This window comes from Rattus norvegicus, chromosome 1 (assembly GCF_021556685.1).
Source record: "Rattus norvegicus strain SHRSP/BbbUtx chromosome 1, alternate assembly SHRSP_T2T, whole genome shotgun sequence".
Taxonomy (NCBI): Eukaryota; Metazoa; Chordata; class Mammalia; order Rodentia; family Muridae; genus Rattus; species Rattus norvegicus.
Window position 1 is genome coordinate 239,484,253 of NC_141534.1, and position 20,071 is coordinate 239,504,323.

Here is a 20,071-nt window from a genome sequence, read left to right on the forward strand (position 1 = left end):
ATTCACATTTCTACATATATAATTGTGTTGTCTCATATATAGAAATAAAAGGAATAAGCAGCCCTCTTTTGGGTAGATATTAAAGTCTTTAAACCAGGAAGGGCAGAAGGGATAGGAACAGTAATTTGCAAATGAGTCCTGTGTTGTCAGTTGCCATTCCTACCTAGGCCTTGTCACCAAGGCCCCTGTGCTCTGCAGGAAAATGATGTGCCTGCCGTCCGTCCGTTTGCTGGTGCTTCTTTCTAGGTACACATGACATTTGATAGAAGAGTGGCACTAGTGCTACTGTGTTTTGGGTTTGATTGTTTTTTGGGTTTTTTTTTGCCTACCTGGCATTCGGTATGCCAGTTGTTTTGGAGTTGTCCCCCCAGTAAGTGAGAATAGAGATAGTGCCTGTAGTACCTTCTTTCGTTGTAGAATGAGCACTCCCGTTAAGTGGCAATTCTGTGTGGGAAGACATTCCAACTTCACAAGATGTTATAATCCACCTTGACACCAGGACTTTTCTCACAGTGTAAAACTGAGTTTGAGTATTCCATGGTAAGACCAATGAGTGCCATGAGTTTGTATTTATCATGGATGTTGATATAAAATAAGTAAAAATAGTGTACACTAACCAATTCATCTAGTAGATCAAAAAAAAAATGTATTACTGGTAGAAGCATGGTAAGGAAAGAGGACCACTTTCAGCTCTAGAATGGACTTGTTCGTGTGAGGGATTATTGATCCTTCTAAGAAGAAATTGGATCAATATACCAATATATTCAAGTTGCTATATGGTGGCAGAATAACTAATTTTGTAGAATATGGTGCCATATTGAAGTTTTAGCTATTTTTTTCCCTTCTAGACTAGGCTACCGAACATCTCTGATGAGAAGAGCCCATGCTTTTGAGGTTGTGCTCACCACAACCCCTTCGTTTATCAAACTGTTGTGTGTTTAATAAGACGGCCAGGAGACCCACGGATGATCACTAAGCGCTTGTTTACCACTGCACATTGTGAGCTTCCAGCATCTCACCTTGTAATACTAACCAGACCCTTGCTGTCTTCAAATCCAACCAGACTTTAGCCACTCCCAGATCACATTGTGCCTGTTTCTTAGTGGAAATGCACATGGGCTTTTCACTGTGGAGGAGATAACCTACTTGCTGAAGCACATTGGATCCACAGAAATGTTCCTAAGGTAGTAGGCTGCCGAACTTTTCATGTGTTTTACTTTCCACTCTCTGGCATGTGTGTATCATATGAATAGACATCTGGGGGACCTGCTATTTCTGCTTGCCAAGTTCCATCCACAGAGTGGACTAGTTTCCAGTTACATGGGATGGTGAGGCAACAAAACGTATGTTTACAAAGTGGTAGCACATTGATAGAGGTCTGAGGCAAGAGTCTAGGGTTTGATGTTATCTGCCTTTGGATAAAGCAAATATTTCTTGCTAGTGTGTGCATATTAGGAAAGGAGAGGAGTGTTTGCCAGACTGAGATATGTTGATGAACTCTTTAAAAGAACATCTGTAACGGCAGCTATAATTAAAGCTTCCAAGCGAAGCTTTCCAAACTTGGATCCCATTCTCATCTCTTGAAGGAGAGGGCCTGGTGCATGGGAACTGTGTATGTCAGCTGCAGGGACTTCACACCAATGTCCCGTTGTGCCTGTGTTCTTCATAGTTCTTCCCAACTCTCCGTTATGCTATTGATGACCCTTTTTCCTGTTCTTTACCCTTATACATAGATGAGATTTACAGTTAATGGTCAAGGTATCACTATTGCAGTGTTGTGGATGATTGAGATCTGATTTCCCTCCACATTTGTGTTATTAGTTGACTCATGCTTTAGAAATACAAAATACTGGTGCAGACACAGAGCTCTTTTATTTACTCTTAAACAGTTCCCACAGTTGTTTGTATCTTTAACATCACTGGTGCTGTGCTCCTCAGAGCTGCCTTTTGAATCGTGCAGTGGTTTTTCGGAGCACATCATTTTCCCTTTCAGCCATAGTTAGCTTTGATTCCGCATTTTCTGAGTCTGTGTAGGATGGTCACTGACACTTTATCAACCACTGCAAACATTTGCACAGAAGCTGTGTTCTTCCTCATTTATAATACCTTCTTTGCATTCTAAAAGCAAGTAGTTTTTAACCATTTTTTTATAAAAAAAAGTATGGAGTACTTGAATAAAATATAAAGTGAAATGAATTGGAAATTAAATGTATTATAGGAATTAAATTGCCTCTGATAAAATTGCAAATTTTTTTAATTTGAGAACTTTCCAAATTCTTTACAACAAATATACTTCATTTCTTTTTTTTCTTTTTTCTTTTTTTTTTTTTTTTTTGGTTCTTTTTTTCGGAGCTGGGGACCGAACCCAGGGCCTTGCACTTCCTAGGCAAGCGCTCTACCACTGAGCTAAATCCCCAACCCCATATACTTCATTTCTATTACCTGAAAAAATATTTAAGGTCTTATTCTAACAATTTCGTGATACCTTAATATTAAGAGATATGTTTATATTTTTTCTTCAGAGAAATGGAAATGTCAGAGAAGTTTGTAGAGAATACTTGATAGGGTAACCTGAAACTTGAGAAGCATGATAAGGTGACAGAGAAGGATGGATTTGGTTTTAACTAACCTGACTTTGTATGTAGGTATGGAGGGGGAAAAAAAAACCGGTTACCTGGTAATAGATGATAGAAACATGAGAAATATAGGGTTCAGCAAGTAAGAAATAGTCACAGTCTCCCCAGGGACCTTACAGCCTAGCTAGGGCAGTTTTAGCAGGTAGAGTTAAAGTAGGTAGTATAAAGTATCAAACTATAATAAACTTAATGCAAACCATGTGTGCTGGGAGCAGCTTTAAAAATCAAGTAGACTATTGAGAAATGATGACATTTAGATGTTTACCAGAGAGACACATGGTTTGAAATATATAATTAAATTATTTTAATTTGTTAAAGTAAGCTATTCTGAGCATTCAGAGGAATTGGTTGGTAGTCTTAATAAGTATTTGTTATATGAGTGAGTTATTCACTATTGTTTCAATACCTGCTTCCAAGTATTGACTATGAGAGGCTGCACTGTTCTAAGTGCTTTTTATGAATGATGTCTTTAATTCATAAACATTCTTCACATTGGGGACTGGTTCAGCCCTACGCTATGGAGGACGGCACAGACGTGTATGAAGGACTTGCCCAAGTGGAAGCTGAGGTTCAGAGTGAAGCTGTTTAGCTCTAGAGTCTGTTTCCCTTTCTGTCGGCCTCAATTGTGGTACTCTGTTTACAGATTTCAAAATGATGGTAATTTCAGATATGTTCTACTCCTGTACCTGGATTCTCTTTAAACATTTCCCTATAAAATCCCACACAGTTTCTCTTAAGACCTGTACGGACCACTTCTCAATTTCATACTAATTCAAGATCTAATTTACTTAGCTAGATGCAGTCCTTGTCCAGTCTCAAGTGTTAAAGTCTTAGGTATTAAAAAGATAAAACCAAGGGGTTGGGGATTTAGCTCTGTGGTAGAGCGCTTACCTAGCAAACGCAAGGCCCTGGGTTCGGTACCCAGCTCCGGGGGAAAAAAAAAAAAAAAGATAAAACCTCAGTGTGTAATGTCACCTCTGTGGCTGTTAACAAGTGTTATTCATCTTTTTCATATTATCTTTAATTCAGAATCCAAACGGACAGGGTGCTGCCACAATGAGGTAATGGATGAATGTAGATAGAAATAGAAGGGATTACCTCCTCAGACACAAGCAAGCCAGCAAAGGGACTGGGAGATTGCTCATCAGTGCTCCACAGGGGTGCATGGAGCCCTGGGCTTCATCTCTCAAACTGTGTAAATCAGGCCCAGTGGCCCAAGGTCCCATAATCCCAGCAATGGAGAGATAGGAACAAAGCCAGCCTGGGTGCCATGTGACCTTCTCGAAAGAGAGTATGGGGAAAGGGGGTGGGTCAAGGCTGTGGGTCAAGGCTGTGCATAGGAGTCATTTATGTCTTGCCAGCTCTGACTGTCAGCATTCATAAATTCCTGGAGAAGTAGTTTAAAATAAATTTGCATAATCATTCTGTGTCTCAAAATCTTAAATGACCCAGTTGTCAGAAAAATATGTTGCAGACTTAAAGTCCTGGCACTTGGAGCTGAAGCTGGAGATGTTTAAAGATTGAAGGATTATTGAGTTGTATAGGGAAACTCTGTCCTCCTTGGGATTTTTTCTTAATTTAAAAAATACAATGCTGAAACTGCCTACAACCCTTTTCTAAAGACAGTGTGTTTTCAGTTGGTTCCCATATGTTGCTGTGTATTCTCAAGTAAGGTATTTATTTGTCTTTGGTTTTGATCACATGTGCGCATGTGAAATTTAGTATGTAGGAATTCATTTTGTGCTGAAAGCGAAGTTTTATTGTCAGACCCTCAGGACAGTCCTGTGAAACTTACATGATGTCTTAATAGCATTTGTACTGTTTGCTGCTATGTGTAGATCTGAAGCCTGGAGCTTCTGGCCTTGTGATACTCAGTGCATACAAGGGTAATCCTGAACAGCATTGCCAGTGCCGTGTTACTTGGTCGTAGTGACTTTGTAAATTAGCTAAAGATGCAGATGTACTACTTGGTACTATTTGGATTCATTTAATATCTTGAAATAAAATGGCAGCCTTTCAAATATGTTCAACTAATTTTTAAAAGAATAATTGTTTACTGTCTGAACAGACAACATTAGTAAAGGCTAGTATGACTAAAATGACAAGTATATCAGGGATGATAATACTGACTTACTGTTTCCAGTTGATAAAGTTTCCTGAAATGGTAAATTTTACCATATCTTGGATACTTTAAAAAATAAATTAGAGATATATAGTATTCTGAATTTTTAATAAGCCCTTATATTTGCCAAGTATAGTTTCTTGAAATCATGCTTTTTAAGATTTTTGTACTGGAGATTGAGCCTCAGACCTGATGCATAATAAGCAAATACTTTACCCCTGAACTATGTCCTAGTCTTTTTGTTTTGTTTTTGAAACGGTCCTGGATGGGGCTGTGTGGCCCAGACAGCCTTGCCTTTGCAGTCTTTGCCATAGCCAGGCAATAGCAGACATTCTTAGTCATCGCTTTAATCAAACCATCCTGTTCCCTCACTAAACGGTACTGACTTATACAAGCTTTAACCTTAAGGGAAGATCAGGGTCTCAGTGTGTGTGAGACTTTGGGTATTCCCATAAAAGACGAGACTTGAACTGGCTACTCTTCATAAGCCAGACTCATTATCTGAAATAAATCTTGCTGGCCATTGCTTTCAGAAGTTCAGCTCTCGGCTTGCCCTGTCATGTTATCACACTGCTCTGGAACTATGAATTGTCTCTGAAGAGTAACATTTAAAATCCGTTTCTTGCCTCACTGGAAGAAAGGAAATATTTGACATTTGTGATTCAATTCTTTTTCTACAGGTATGTTGAGTCGATGGGATGATAGTCAGAGATTTTTGTCTGACCACCCGTACCTTGTATGTGAAGAAACTGCTAAATACCTTATTTTATGGTGTTTTCACCTAGAAGCTGAGCAGGTATTGTATGAACCTTGAATGTCTGGAAGCCTTAATAGAATTCTAGTTTTTATTGTATTTTCTTAGATTGTTTACTTTAAATGGAAGGAGGAAGGTTATTAGAAAGAATTGTAAAGTTGTATTGTTTGTTTCCAACCTTCGAGCTCCCCCAGGGGTTGTGCTTGCTTGCTTTGCTGCCTCTGATCATCCTGCTGTCAGGACTGTGATCACTCCTTGCTTCATTACTAGTTAGAAAGTCAGGTTTTAAATTTTTCATAAAGCAACCGCAGTATGAACTCAGCCTAAAGTATGTATTCTGGTCCATGTAGCAGTAAGATGTTTACTTCATGTTCATATAATATTTTACTTAACAGTAAAGAGAATAAAATTAAAAGTACTCTAAAAACTCAAAATTTGCATCAGTACCAAATCCGTGTCTTTACAGGAGTGTTTCCTTGAACTTAGGTGCATGTCTTTTTCAGAAAGGCGCTCTAATGGAACAGATAGCACATCAAGCTGTTGTGATGCAGTTTATTATGGAAATGGCCAAAAACTGTAATGTGGATCCAAGAGGCTGTTTTCGTTTGTTTTTCCAGAAAGCCAAAGTAAGTAGTAACTTGGTATCGTTAAGTGAGAAGGTTGGGCTGTGCTGAGCTTTGTTCTGGGTGCATCAGGAGGCTGCTTAGCCAGTAGATTGCTAAATGCTGTAGCTTTCTTGTGAAAGGAAATGTCTAGTGTTCGTACTTACTTAGTATATATAAGCTAGTAAAGAGATTACATAGTAAAAGTTAGTATTTATAATACAACATAATTGTATTAGTTAGGGTTTTCTTTGCTGTGAAGAGAGGCCATGACCACAGCAACTCCTATGAAGAAAGATATTTAATTGGGTCTGGCTTACAGCTCCCAAGTTTTGTACAGTATCATCATGCTGGGAAACATGGCAGCATGCAGGCAGACATGGTGCTGGAGGAGCCAAGAGTTCTACATCTTCATCTGTAGTCAACAGAAGAAGACTCTGTACCACGAGCATAGGACACCTCAAAGCCTGCCCATTCAGTGACGCACTTCCTCCAACCAGGTACAGCTCCTAAGAGTGCCACTCCCTATGGGCCAAGCATTCAAACACTTGAGTGTCTGGGGCCATCCCTATTCAAATCACTACAATAGTATTGAAATTTTCATGTTGATTGGCACTTAAAGAGTAAGAGGCCATCAACTTGATCCATTATATAAACAAACTGAAAGAACAAAACCACATGATCATTTCATTAGATGCTGAGAAAGCATTTGACAAAATTCAACATCCCTTCATGATAAAAGTCCTGGAAAGAATAGGAATTCAAGGCCGATACCTAAACATACTAAAAGCCATATACAGCAAACCAGTTGCTAACATTAAACTAAATGGAGAGAAACTTGAAGCAATCCCACTAAAATCAGGGACTAGACAAGGCTGCCCACTCTCTCCCTACTTATTCAATATAGTTCTTGAAGTTCTAGCCAGAGCAATCAGACAACAAAAGGAGGTCAAGGGGATACAGATCGGAAAAGAAGAAGTCAAAATATCACTATTTGCAGATGATATGATAGTATATTTAAGTGATCCCAAAAGTTCCACCAGAGAACTACTAAAGATGATAAACAACTTCAGCAAAGTGGCTGGGTATAAAATTAACTCAAATAAATCAGTAGCCTTCCTCTACACAAAAGAGAAACAAGCCGAGAAAGAAATTAGGGAAACGACACCCTTCATAATAGACCCAAATAATATAAAGTACCTCGGTGTGACTTTAACCAAGCAAGTAAAAGATCTGTACAATAAGAACTTCAAGACTCTGAAGGAAGAAATTGAAGAAGATCTCAGGAGATGGAAAGATCTCCCATGCTCATGGATTGGCAGGATTAATATAGTAAAAATGGCCATTTTACCAAAAGCGATCTACAGATTCAATGCAATCCCCATCAAAATACCAATCCATTTCTTCAAAGAGTTAGACAGAACAATTTGCAAATTCATCTGGAATAACAAAAAACCCAGGATAGCTAAAACTATCCTCAACAATAAAAGGACTTCAGGGGGAATCACTATCCCTGAATTCAAGCAGTATTACAGAGCAATAGTGATAAAAACTGCATGGTATTGGTACAGAGACAGACAGATAGACCAATGGAACAGAATTGAAGACCCAGAAATGAACCCACACACCTATGGTCACTTGATTTTTGACAAAGGAGCCAAAACCATCCAATGGAAAAAAGATAGCATTTTCAGCAAATGGTGCTGGTTCAACTGGAGGTCAGCATGTAGAAGAATGCAGATCGATCCATGCTTATCACCCTGTACAAAGCTTAAGTCCAAGTGGATCAAGGACCTCCACATCAAACCAGACACACTCAAACTAATAGAAGAAAAACTAGGGAAGCATCTGGAACACATGGGCACTGGAAAAAATTTCCTGAACAAAACACCAACGGCTTATGTTCTAAGATCAAGAATCGACAAATGGGATCTCATAAAACTGCAAAGCTTCTGTAAGGCAAAGGACACTGTGGTTAGGACAAAACGGCAACCAACAGATTGGGAAAAGATCTTTACCAATCCTACAACAGATAGAGGCCTTATATCCAAAATATACAAAGAACTCAAGAAGTTAGACCGCAGGGAGACAAATAGCCCTATTAAAAATGGGGTTCAGAGCTAAACAAAGAATTCACAGCTGAGGAATGCCGAATGGCTGAGAAACACCTAAAGAAATGTTCAACATCTTTAGTCATAAGGGAAATGCAAATCAAAACAACCCTGAGATTTCACCTCACATCAGTGAGAATGGCTAAGATCAAAAACTCAGGTGACAGCAGATGCTGGCGAGGATGTAGAGAAAGAGGAACACTCCTCCATTGTTGGTGGGATTGCAGACTGGTAAAACCATTCTGGAAATCAGTCTGGAGGTTCCTCAGAAAATTGGACATTGAACTGCCTGAGGATCCAGCTATACCTCTCTTGGGCATATACCCACAAGATGCCCCAACATATAAAAAAGACACGTGCTCCACTATGTTCATCGAAGCCTTATTTATAATAGCCAGAAGCTGGAAAGAACCCAGATGCCCTTCAACAGAGGAATGGATACAGAAAATGTGGTACATCTACACAATGGAATATTACTCAGCTATCAAAAACAATGACTTTATGAAATTCGTAGGCAAATGGGTGGAACTGGAAAATATCATCCTGAGTGAGGTCACCCAATCACAGAAAAACACTCATTGATAAGTGGCTATTAGCCCAAATGCTTGAATTACCCTAGATGCCTAGAACACATGAAACTCAGGACGGATGATCAAAATGTGAATGCTTCACTCCTTCTTTAAAAGGGGAACAAGAATACCCTTGGCAGGGAAGAGAGAGGCAAAGATTAAAACAGAGACTGAAGGAACACCCATTCAGAGCCTGCCCCACTTGTGGCCCATACATATACAGCCACCCAATTAGACAAGATGGATGAAGCAAAGAAGTGCAGACCGACAGGAGCCGGATGTAGATCGCTCCTGAGAGACACAGCCAGAATACAGCAAATACAGAGGCGAATGCCAGCAGCAAACCACTGAACTGAGAATAGGACCCCCGTTGAAGGAATCAGAGAAAGAACTGGAAGAGCTTGAAGGGGCTCGAGACCCCATATGTACAACAATGCCAAGCAACCAGAGCTTCCAGGGACTAAGCCACTACCTAAAGACTATACATGGACTGACCCTGGACTCTGACCTCATAGGTAGCAATGAATATCCTAGTAAGAGCACCAGTGGAAGGGGAAGCCCTGAGTCCTGCTAAGACTGAACCCCCAGTGAACTAGACTGTTGGGGGGAGGGCGGCAATGGGGGGAGGATGGGAAGGGGAACACCCATAAAGAAGGGGAGGGGTTAGGGGGATGTTGGCCTGGAAACCGGGAAAGGGAATAACACTCGAAATGTAAATAAGAAATACTCAAGTTAATTAAAAAAAAGAAAAAGAGTAAGAGGCCGCACTAGATTAAATTGAAACCCATTGAAATTAATGTGACTATTCTGAGTACCTCATCATTTACTCATTTAATGTATAAGGAGTATTTACTAACATAGAGCATTTCCATTTTAGTTATTAGGATGCAGTGTTGAGCAAAACAGACACGGCATCTTCCACATGTACAATCACTGTCTAAGAAACCCAATTGTATAGCTGGGTGATGGTGGTGGCAGCAATGGCAGTGGCACACACCTTTAGTCCCAGCACTTGGGAGGCAGAGAGAGGTGGATTTCTGAGTTCAAGGCCAGAGAGAGTTCCAGTACAGCTAGGGCTACACAGAGAAGCTCTGTCTCACAAAACAAAATATAACAAAACATAACAAAACAAAACACAGAAGGAAATGAAAGAAAAGAAACAAATTTTTTAATTAAAAAAAATTGTAGAAATGAGGTGAGTGGATTATGAGCTGCATTCTGAGATCAGCTCCGTATGGGCTACAGTAGAGGAGGAGGACAGGGAGGAAGAGGGAAGAGGGAAGCCAGCAAACAACCAGATACTTCACATTCAAGGGATTGTGTTCTCGGAATATTATGTGGCTAATGTGTGTGTATATGTGTGTGTGTGTGTGTGTGTGTGTGTGTGTGTGTGTATATATATATATATGTGTGTGTGTGTGTGTGTGTATGTATGTATATATATCATTCTTAATAGTCTAAGAAAATGTTTGTGTTACAAGTTTTAAAAAAGATGCATGTTGATATAAACATAAGAAACTAGATATGTACAGAAAGATTACTGGTTTTGTGTTTTCTGAATCACTAATAATGAAAAGTTTCCTAAAAAGCAAAGCAGCAAAGCAATGAGAATTGAGCTCCGCCAGTGGAAGTGCACATTAGAGCAGTCCTTTGGAGATACTTGTAGTGGAACTGAGGCCGTGCACATCTGGAGAGCAACACCTGTTTGAGGAATGTAACATAGAGAGCTTGTTCTCAGCTTGTGCTCAGGAGCCCTGATAGTCAGGAGCCCTCAGTAACAGTGCCCTCCAAAATACTGCAGGGAGACTAGTGGCTACATTGACTCCTTCACTCTTGAGGTGAGTGTAATTGATACTGATTCAGACGAGTCACCTGTTATCTTCTCTTGTGGATATCACTGTTCCTGCCTTTGCAAGGAGAGGGAGGGGGTACTTTAAAGAGAAGTTTTTGTCTTTTAACTAGTATGCATTGCATGTATACAGATTTATTTATATATGCACTGTGGAAGCCAGAAGTTGACAATGAGTATCTTCCTTTATCATGCTCTATCCCATTTTCCAAGACGGCCTCTCAGTGATCTTGAAGAAGAGCTCACCATTTTGGCTAGGCTGGCAGGCCAACAAGCCCCTAGGATCTGTTTGTCTCTGGCTTAACTCCCCACCTCAGTGCTGGGGTTACAGATGTGTGCCATTGTGCTGGGATTTTACATGGAACTGAGGATCCAAAGTCAGGTCTTCATGCTCCAGAGTATGTGTCACTGTTGCCCGGACATATCACATTCTTGGACTCTACGGGTCACTTTCTGAGTGAGTTTCCAGTAGTCATGTTTAGCTCTGGCAAAACATAATAGTGTAAAATAAAAGTACACTGCTAGTGGCAACATGTAATAGACTTGTTCCTGGGTCTTTTTAAGTTTCTTTTTCAAAACTTTGAACATAGTAAATATTGACCGATGTTACCCACATAAAGAGAAATTATTGTACACATGAATTTTCAACGTAGATGAGCTGTGAGGCTTGAGAATTATGTCTCAGCACAACTCATATCTCTGTACTCACTGCTGTGCTGTTTATAGATTTGTTTATAACAGCAGCCTACCCCTAAGAATAAATCGTGTATTCATTAATCAATTCATCACCATCATAGATGAAAAACAATGAATGAATGAAGCAAGCTAGGTGTATAGTCAGTATCAGTTGCAAAGATATATTTTATGAGGCTGGTAGTTTTAAATATATTTTATAAAGCATTGATAAAGGCAGAACTAGGCAATCTGTTTTTGAGAGCTGCATGTATGAGGGAAAGTAAGACAAAGGAATGGCTGAGACACAGGGGAGAAGAACTCTTGGGGACTGCTCTCTGCAGCAGTGCTGATAGTCTGCCTCCTGACTTCTGTAGGGACACAGTGGGCTGTTTTGCTCAGTGAACTGCATATACATATATTTTATACATTTTAACATATGTAACTATAAGTTAAAAGGAAATAAACCAGAAATTTAACTTTGATTATTTTTGAGTATAGAATTGTTTTCATTTTTTCATAATACTCTGTGATGAACATTTCCCATTAGAAACAGACAACAAAAAACTAATTTTATTTTTAAGTGTAAAAAAGACAGTTACCTTAAATGCTCTAATCTCTTTGAAGTTGTAATCTAGTCCTTCAGTTTCCTACAATCTCATCCTACAGCTTCCACTAGACTTTGAATGAACAAATGACTGGGTCAGAATTTTAGTTAGGCTTGTGCTAACTAAATTTTTACTTGATTCATAGACGCAATAGAAAGTAGACCTTTTGGTGATGCCTTAATGGATGTGTTTTAACTAATACTTAATTTGGTAATGGGACATTGCCACACTACATTTTAATATTTATCTTTGATAAAACAACTGAAAACTATTAAGGTCTTTAACCTTAACAGTTTTAATATTAAAAATTAGGCAGTAATGTTTTGCAGGGTGTTTCTGTCATGTTTAAAGTATTTTGTAAGGGTTAGCTTATTAAATCCTTCTGCACTGTAGGCTACTTCATTAACAGTACCTGTAGGCCTTAGGGATGCCGTGGAGGGAGCAGTCGCACTGCCATCAACAGCAGGTACTTGTGGATGCAAACACTGCACTTAGCATAGATCACACAAGTACTGCTAGTCCTAGAATATGATGCCACACCTAACTGAGCAAATTATTCAAGTAGACGGGATATCCCAGAACATAATTTCCATTATTTATGTAACCCAGAACTAATCTATAATCTCAACCACGTTGTGCAACTTGAACTCCCTTTACAAGGTCTTTGTACCACCTGAACTGAAAGCCAGCATACTGTTAGCACAGGGCATACACCCTGCCAGCTACACATAGAAGAGATGTCTATAAAGAGGCCTTTGTCAGTAGAGAGGGGCTTTTCATGGAGAACTTAAGACTCCTACATGACTGGAAGCCAGAAGAGTCCTTCCCTCAGCCTAAGTTATGCTTGTTTCCAGATGCCACATGCTGGCTGATAGGGCACTGAGGATACAATAATTAACTTGAATGCTGAGGACATATATATAATATATATATATTAGGCAGATATATATATATACACATACATGCATGCATGCATACATACATACATACACATTTACAGAGAGAATCTAAAGAGGCCTGAGATGCACTAGATGCTGATGCTCTCCTTCCCTAGTTAAGTGAGAGGGAGTGAGCATGAGAGGCTGGTGTGGTTGATTTGCAATGCTAGGGGCTAAGTAAGGGCCTTGTGCTGCCAAGCAAGCACCCAACCACTGTGGTATGTTTTATTTTGAGGCAGGGTCTCATAGTTGCCCTATTGTTCTTTGTAAATTCACTGTGTAGCCTACCAGGCCTTGAACTTGGCTTTCACCCTGCCTTCACCTCCTGAGTAAGTGGTCTTATTACCTGCACCACCAGGGCATTCCTGTGGTGTGTATGTGTGTGGAGTATTGGTTCCTGTCAGGTAATTTTGTTGAAGCAGAAAGGAGCATGAAGCAGACGCTGTTGTTAGTGTTCCTGTAAAAGAAACAGTGTGCGTACTTTGCAAGGAGACCAACCGTTCTTCACTGCCTCTGCTCCAGCCCTGCTGTGTACTTTTCAGAATTGACTCTGTGTCAGTCGTCCAGAAACATTGTGTTTGTTTGTTTTCATGTTCTAGGCAGAGGAAGAAGGTTATTTTGAAGCATTCAAAAATGAGCTTGAAGCTTTCAAGGCAAGAGTAAGACTTTACGCTCAGTCACAAAGCTTTGCACCTGTGACAGTTGAGAATCATGCTCCCCATTCTGGTGTCGGGTGCATAGGCTCCGCAGAACCCCTACCACAGGTGAGTTGCAGTGGGGAGCACTCATTCGCAGATTAGCACATAATTGTGTGCTTCAGGACTACTGGGACATAATATTTTGTGACCACTTAAAATTTTCTCCCCTCAAAAAGTAAGGGTGGACATGGCAGAGGCAGAGTAATGTCCGAGTTTGAGGCCAGCCTCATCTCTATACTGAGGTCCAGGATAGCTAGGGCTATGTAGAGACCTCACCTTGAAATTAGTTGATTGATTAATTGATTGATTGATAACCCTCAGTCTTATTTCATGCTTTGGCATTTAGTCTCATCTATCTACTAGACACACCAAATTCTCACATTTTAATGTGGAAAGGATGAGCTATACTTAAAAGTCTTTAGGTCAAGTGTCACTATTGGTCATCTCAATTAAAAACTCAAGGTGGCTCCCCATAACATCTCAGTCTAAGTAAAATGACACTGGGCAGTTTGCTTAGCTTGAGGCCGACATGTGAGTGGTAGCTAAAGAGATCTCTTATGTGGTTTTTTTTGTAATTACGACCTTGTTACGGAGCCCTTTTTGTGTGTTGTCTATCCAGTTAGTAGTAGTCATAGTATTGGCAAATATGTTAACCTCTTCAGAATCTGCTGCAATATCAAAATAAAAACTGCCATTATCGTGAACAAAAGTCAGTGAGAGCAAGAGGGAGACGACCACTCATGTCTCTGATAGGATATTTGAGAGCTGTAAGACATTTCACACAGACCCTGCCCAACGTGACTTTACAAGTAGCAGTTTCATAGAACCCAGTTATCTTTCATTTCCAGGCTCCAAGATTTTAAGACCAGCTTTAGCCAGTTTATTCTCTTGTCTACATTGGGACATGGAAAGTATCATTCAGAAGACAATATGAGGAGAGTCCTGTATTTATCTTTAAGCCTCATAAAATGGTAAAAAAAAAAAATGAGATTTTCAATTTCTTGACCTTATGTCAGTATAATTTACCATTTTAGTAACATGTATTTAAAAGTTATTAAATTTACATTAACACTTTAATCTAATATAGTATATAAAGTAGTAAGGAAAGCAGTTGATCACATTTAACTCAGCCAAAAACATTTTTAAGGCTATAAATATCTACATAATGGCTTTAAATAATTACTAGTGTTCTCCTTTAATTAGACACATCAGGAATAGCACCCTGAAGGATGCCGGCAGATCTCTTCTTTATTTTTATTTTTTTAAGATTTGTTTTATAGGTATGAAAATATTTTGCCTGCATGTAAGTGTGTGTACCACATGTGCACCTGGTGCCCATATAGACCAAAAGAGGGCTTTAGATCCCCTAGACTGTTCCTCGCAAATGGTTGTGAGCTGCCGTATGGGTACTAGGACTTGAACCCTAGACCTCTGCAAGAGCAGGAAGTGCTCTAAACTGTTCAGCCATCTTCCTAGCCCCCAGTCAGTTCTGTAATGTTATTTAAATACAGTATTGAAGCAGCACATGAAAAAGCAGTTTTTCTTAGGGAGTTTTATGATATTGAAAGCAATAAATAAACCTAAAATTAGTCACCTGATGTGTGCAGAGAAGAAAGAGACTTCTAGGATGTCATTGGTTCTTTACATAAAATGAGAACATAATACACATTACAATATAAGCAACCTGTATTATCAAGAAGATGCTTCTGCTTTGAGAGAACTGAGTTAACAGCTGACAACAGTGGCCAGGCCTCCTTGATATTTGTGGTAGAGAAGGCTGGAGTCCTAGAATTTTGTCATTTGCATTATTTCTATTATGGGGAATCTTCGTAATTAATCAAGGATAACAGACCAGTTGTTCCCTGCAGGGTGAGAATTTAAGCTTCCTGACCTAGGTAGCCTCAGGGGAGGCATGCTGTTAGGGGTCTTTCTAGTTGCCTAAAACTGTGCCTAGATGAAGGCAGTGGGGATAGGAGAGGCCACCTGAGGGACCAAGATGACAATTTTGAGGTCTGAAAACAATGTTCTACAATAATGGTATAATGTTTTTATATCACTTTATGGGTTATATAATATGTTGACATGTATCATTTAATCTTTGAAAAACGCTATGATTATATTAACCCATGTTTCAGATAAGTAAGTTGAAAATTACAAGGTTAAATTACTTTGCCTAAAGCCAACACAAGTGAGTGGTGGGGCTGATACTCTAACTTTGACTATTTTTACCCACTCTTGAGTCTTGTGAGTCATAAATGACAAGTAGTCAAGTGCTCTTAGAGAGAACTGTGTACGGGGACCAGGAAAGGGCTGAGAGTGCTGGTGGACACATGGCAGTCAGTGGGGTTTCAGCCTCAGTTAGGGCAGGGATGCTGATTCCCTTTGGTTTTTCAAGTCTCCATGACTGTTGGTCAGTGAGCTCTGGAGAATCTCTTCAGCCAATACTTGATACTCAGAATTCTGTCATGATAGAGTAGTTACAAGTTTGGTCTTAAAGGACCCTGGAATCTATAATGGGTGTCAAAAAAAAAAGACAGCGGAAGTAGAGTGATGTCATATAACAAGAGTATTATTGTTTTATAAAGCTTAGAATCTGGTAATGCTCTTGCTTTTAGGGTTTTGTATAGTGAAAAGAGTCCTCTGAAACCCAACCATCACTGCCAACCTGAGCTCTGATGGGCTCAACAGCTGCTTCTTGGGTGAAAGGGGCAGCTGCTTCACCCTCCCCCTCTGGCCTGGCGTTCTTTTATTTTCCTCCTGAGTGACACTAACCCGAAATAGAAACAGAAACAACATAGAAAGGACTCCTGGAGACAAGTCCGACCCAGCGTTTGCCTTTTACTAAAGAAACACAAAGTGTTGTATGGGTTTCCTCCGTAAGTTCTTGTTTGTTTGTTTGTTTGTTTGTTTGTTTGTTTGAAGCAAGTTTGACTGTTGTAATCAAGGTTGGCCTTGAACTCTTGATTCTCCAAGAATGCTGGATCCTCTTGACTGTTAGAATTATGGGAGAGAGCCATTGTACTTGACTTAGAAAGTATTGTATTTTATTAGGATTAAAACAAAAACAGTTCCCCTGTGAGATGAGGTATTTAAGACATCGAGCTCCAGTCACCTTTGTATATGCTTGGGGGAGACTCAGGCAGCTGGAGCTCAGACTAAAGGCCAGCCTGGGCCACACAGTGAGAGCATGTGGCAGCGGGGGAAGGAAAAACCTATCTCATTCGGATAACTTTACTCGCTATTGTTTATTAAAAACAAATGACATTATGTGGTAAAAGTAAAAAAGAAAGAAAAACAAAAATCCAAGTTGCTGGAAAATGTTCAGAATAACAGACTAGAGAAAAAAAATCACTTCAAAACGAGGGCATTGCCATGTAATGTCTTGGGTTTAAAATCTTAAACTCTTTTCCATGGAAAATTTTAAAAGTGCATTTAACTTTGCATTAACAACATTTTATGTTATCTATTAGTTTTAGAAAATAAAATCTGATTTTCCTTCAGTTTATTTTACTCAGGCGGATCTTGCCTTTATACAATACTTTACACTTATAATACTTAACTCTTGTAGTTAGATAGTAATCTTAACATTGCTGGCTAAAAACTATTTTAACAAATGTAGTTTTTGATTTTTATGAGTATGAGTGTTTTGCTGCACATATGTCTGTGCATCCTGTGCATACAGGGCCCACAGAGGCCAGAGGAGGCTGTCAGACCCCTTGGAACTCAAGTTTCAGATGCTTGTGAGCTGCTGCATCTATGCCGAGAACTGAACCCTGGCCCTCCGCAAGAGTAACCAGTGGTCTTAATGCTTTGTCATCTCTCCAGCCTCCTAAAGGCATATTTATTAAATATAATCTCATGAGGAAATTTAACCTTGTATGGTTAAGGAATTAAATGATAGTTTTGTTGCATTAAAAAGGAGGTATGTAACACTTCTGCTCACACATTGCACTCTGTCTTTATCACCTCTCTTGGGATAAAGAATAACATCCTATCTTTAGTTCTTCAGGTTTCAGTCTGTGTGGACTCCAAAAACCCACTTTCTTTCCTAATTTGCCGCGCTGCAGAGGAATAGAAGGTGAAGCCATGTACGCAGTTGCGTGTGTGGTGTGAAGCTACTTTTCAAGTGTTGTTCCCCGTCTGTCTTTCTTTCTCTCTCCCCCAGAATCCAGATTCTCTTCAGTGTTGTCCCCCTGCCCCTCTGTGCAGTGTAGACTCAGTGGTACATAAAGAAGACGACGACAGGATGATGGACACTGTGTGACTCAGCGAGACCGCTGAGCCCAAGGACTAGTTTGTTACGAGAAAGGAAGAGCCTGCCTATTTTTTGACACTTTTATGGGTGCTGCACTTTATTTCTGTTCGGTTTTGATGGGAGGGAAAGAGAACTGAAATGTTTTGCAACTTTTTTTATGTGCTGCTAGGGTTTTTGTTGTGTTGTTGTTTTGTTTCTGAAGGGAAGGTAACCATGTGTTGCAGGAAGTCGAACTGGACGGACTCTTCCCCCACCCCTCAGTTACTAAATTTGCCTTTAACTGTTCTTAGTTTGGGAATCAAAGTATGAAAATGTGCACAATGCAATGTTTACAAGACTGGTTGGCTGAGGAGACATCTGCTACATGGTCTTTTCTACATGGACATATACATGTCCTCTTTCTCGGAAAGAACTGAAGCTAAGAGTATGCTGTGTCCCACTGCAAAGTTCAGCTGTCAAATCTGCTATTCATCCCATTAAAGCAATAAATCAGAGTGGTGACTACTTACCAAGGAGCAGGCTGGGCGGCACGGATGCTACTTTAAGATATCTACATGTGTATTTTCGGCACCACCAGTTAACTCCTTGTCTACTATAAATTTGATATTAAAACATTGCATCTATCCCTAAAGTAATCTTAAAGCTATTCGAAGTTGAGTTTGTCCTGATGACTGTTTAAATATTAAGGAGGATAGTGAGTGTAGAAAACAGTGCGGTTTTCTGTTTTTCCAAGAAGATAAAATGCAAGGTTACTCTAATTTACTTGACACAGTCTGGGACCTCTCAGGGAGTAAGTTAAAAGAATAGTAAGGGCTGTAAGAACATTCAGGAAGAGTAACGTCCTTGTTAAGTCACAGTCCTGTGTTTCTTGTGGTGAAGCCTTGAGAAATGAAGAGCTGAGCTGCCAGCCATGCCTAAGGATTTGATAACAGTCCCTCCCCTTCAGTGGCGGTGACGGTCTCGCTCTCTGCTACTTGCTTCTAGCTTGGTTACTAGAGGATGCTTCTGATTTTTACTTCTTCCTGTGTAATTCATTGCAGATCCTCCAGGATGTCTGATGATTCTTTTATTTAGAATTAGATGACAGTGCCAATTATGATATCCTTATTATTTGAGGATTAATCTTCCAGCATACAGGAGCACTAGCTTTGGTTATTTTCAAGTGTAATCTTTGGCTCAGTGCCCACTTCAGTTTGTAGCAAATATCTGGAAAGTGGGTACCTGGGTTTGGGAATGCAGGTCTCAGTTTGGTAAGGAAATCATGCTAAGCAGCCTTGGGCGCTCAGAGCTGTGACCTCTGCCCCGGATGTCCTTTTCAGCTGATGGGGCACCTAATACTGTGGACATGGACTGGAATTGTTGAATCATGCTCCTGTAATGTCACAATCTTCCTAGTTTTCCCAGAATAAAAGTCTTTTTGTGCTTTTGATATAAATATATATACTCTATAATAAAATGTCTGACTAATTTATATGGCAGTGCTCACTGGCTTGTAAGTTTCTTTTTAATCAGTGACCTAGTCATGGAAGATATTTGTTTTATTTTTTTTCTCTCTTCCTTTTTCTTGTGTGGAGCATGATCTCCGTTTCCCTCTTGAAACCAAATGGACAGAATAGAACAAAATAAATTCCTGATTTCACAGAAGTAGCACTTGACTGACCACTTTCCACTCAGACCTCACCTCTGCCCATGACTTGTCTATGGTCACCCAAGTGGCTGAGGCTTTCATTTTGTCTCCCATAACTTAAATCTCTTAATGGCCAAACAAAAAAAGTGTTAGCAAAGGGAGTATATAATTTTAAACTTTATTTTGGTTTTCTTTCCTAAGACAAGAATTGATTTAAGGAAAACTTTTTTAATACTTGGCTGGAACTTTTTTTACTGAAGGGACCACTAATGGATGTCATAATTTGCACTTAAGGATGGTGACTTAATCATTGGTAGGACTTTAGTGTTGAGGTCGTGTATTAGGCTGTGTGTGGTAGTGCACAGCTTTAAGCCCAGCATTTGGGAGGCCGAGGCAGCTGTATCTTTGAGTTCAAAGCCAGCCAGAGCTACATAGAGACAGTCTCAAAACAAGACAGCTGTCTGCTGGAGCCTTCTACTTCCTTGATTTTGAAAATGCCCTCTTAGTATTGAGCTAGCTTTCTCCAGCAAAAATAAATTTCCTCTCTTTTCTTAAGTAATAAAGAATAGTAATACTTAGCAAACATATAACTCATACTTAAGGTTAGAAAAATTTCCCTAATCTATGAGA

At 39.7% G+C, this 20,071-nt stretch overlaps 1 protein-coding gene across 6 annotated transcripts in view; it reads left to right on the top strand.

Annotated features, from left to right (window-relative positions):
- Cdc37l1 (cell division cycle 37-like 1) overlaps positions 1–19,285 on the top strand; it is a 28,899-nt gene extending 9,614 nt beyond the window's left edge. For 2 of the 6 annotated variants that reach the window (XM_087549994.1, XM_087550007.1), the window contains 4 exons: positions 5,439–5,554; positions 6,016–6,138; positions 13,461–13,625; positions 16,175–19,285. In XM_087549994.1, the coding sequence (XP_087406120.1) occupies positions 5,439–5,554; positions 6,016–6,138; positions 13,461–13,625; positions 16,175–16,186 (416 nt within the window). In that variant the 3' untranslated portion in view covers positions 16,187–19,285. Of the gene's footprint in view, positions 1–5,438; positions 5,555–6,015; positions 6,139–13,460; positions 13,626–14,407 lie in introns of all 6 variants that reach the window. The other 4 variants (NM_001011941.1, XM_087549988.1, XM_087549999.1 and 1 more) reach the window with 4 other exon arrangements.
- The last annotated feature ends 786 nt before the right edge of the window (positions 19,286–20,071 follow it).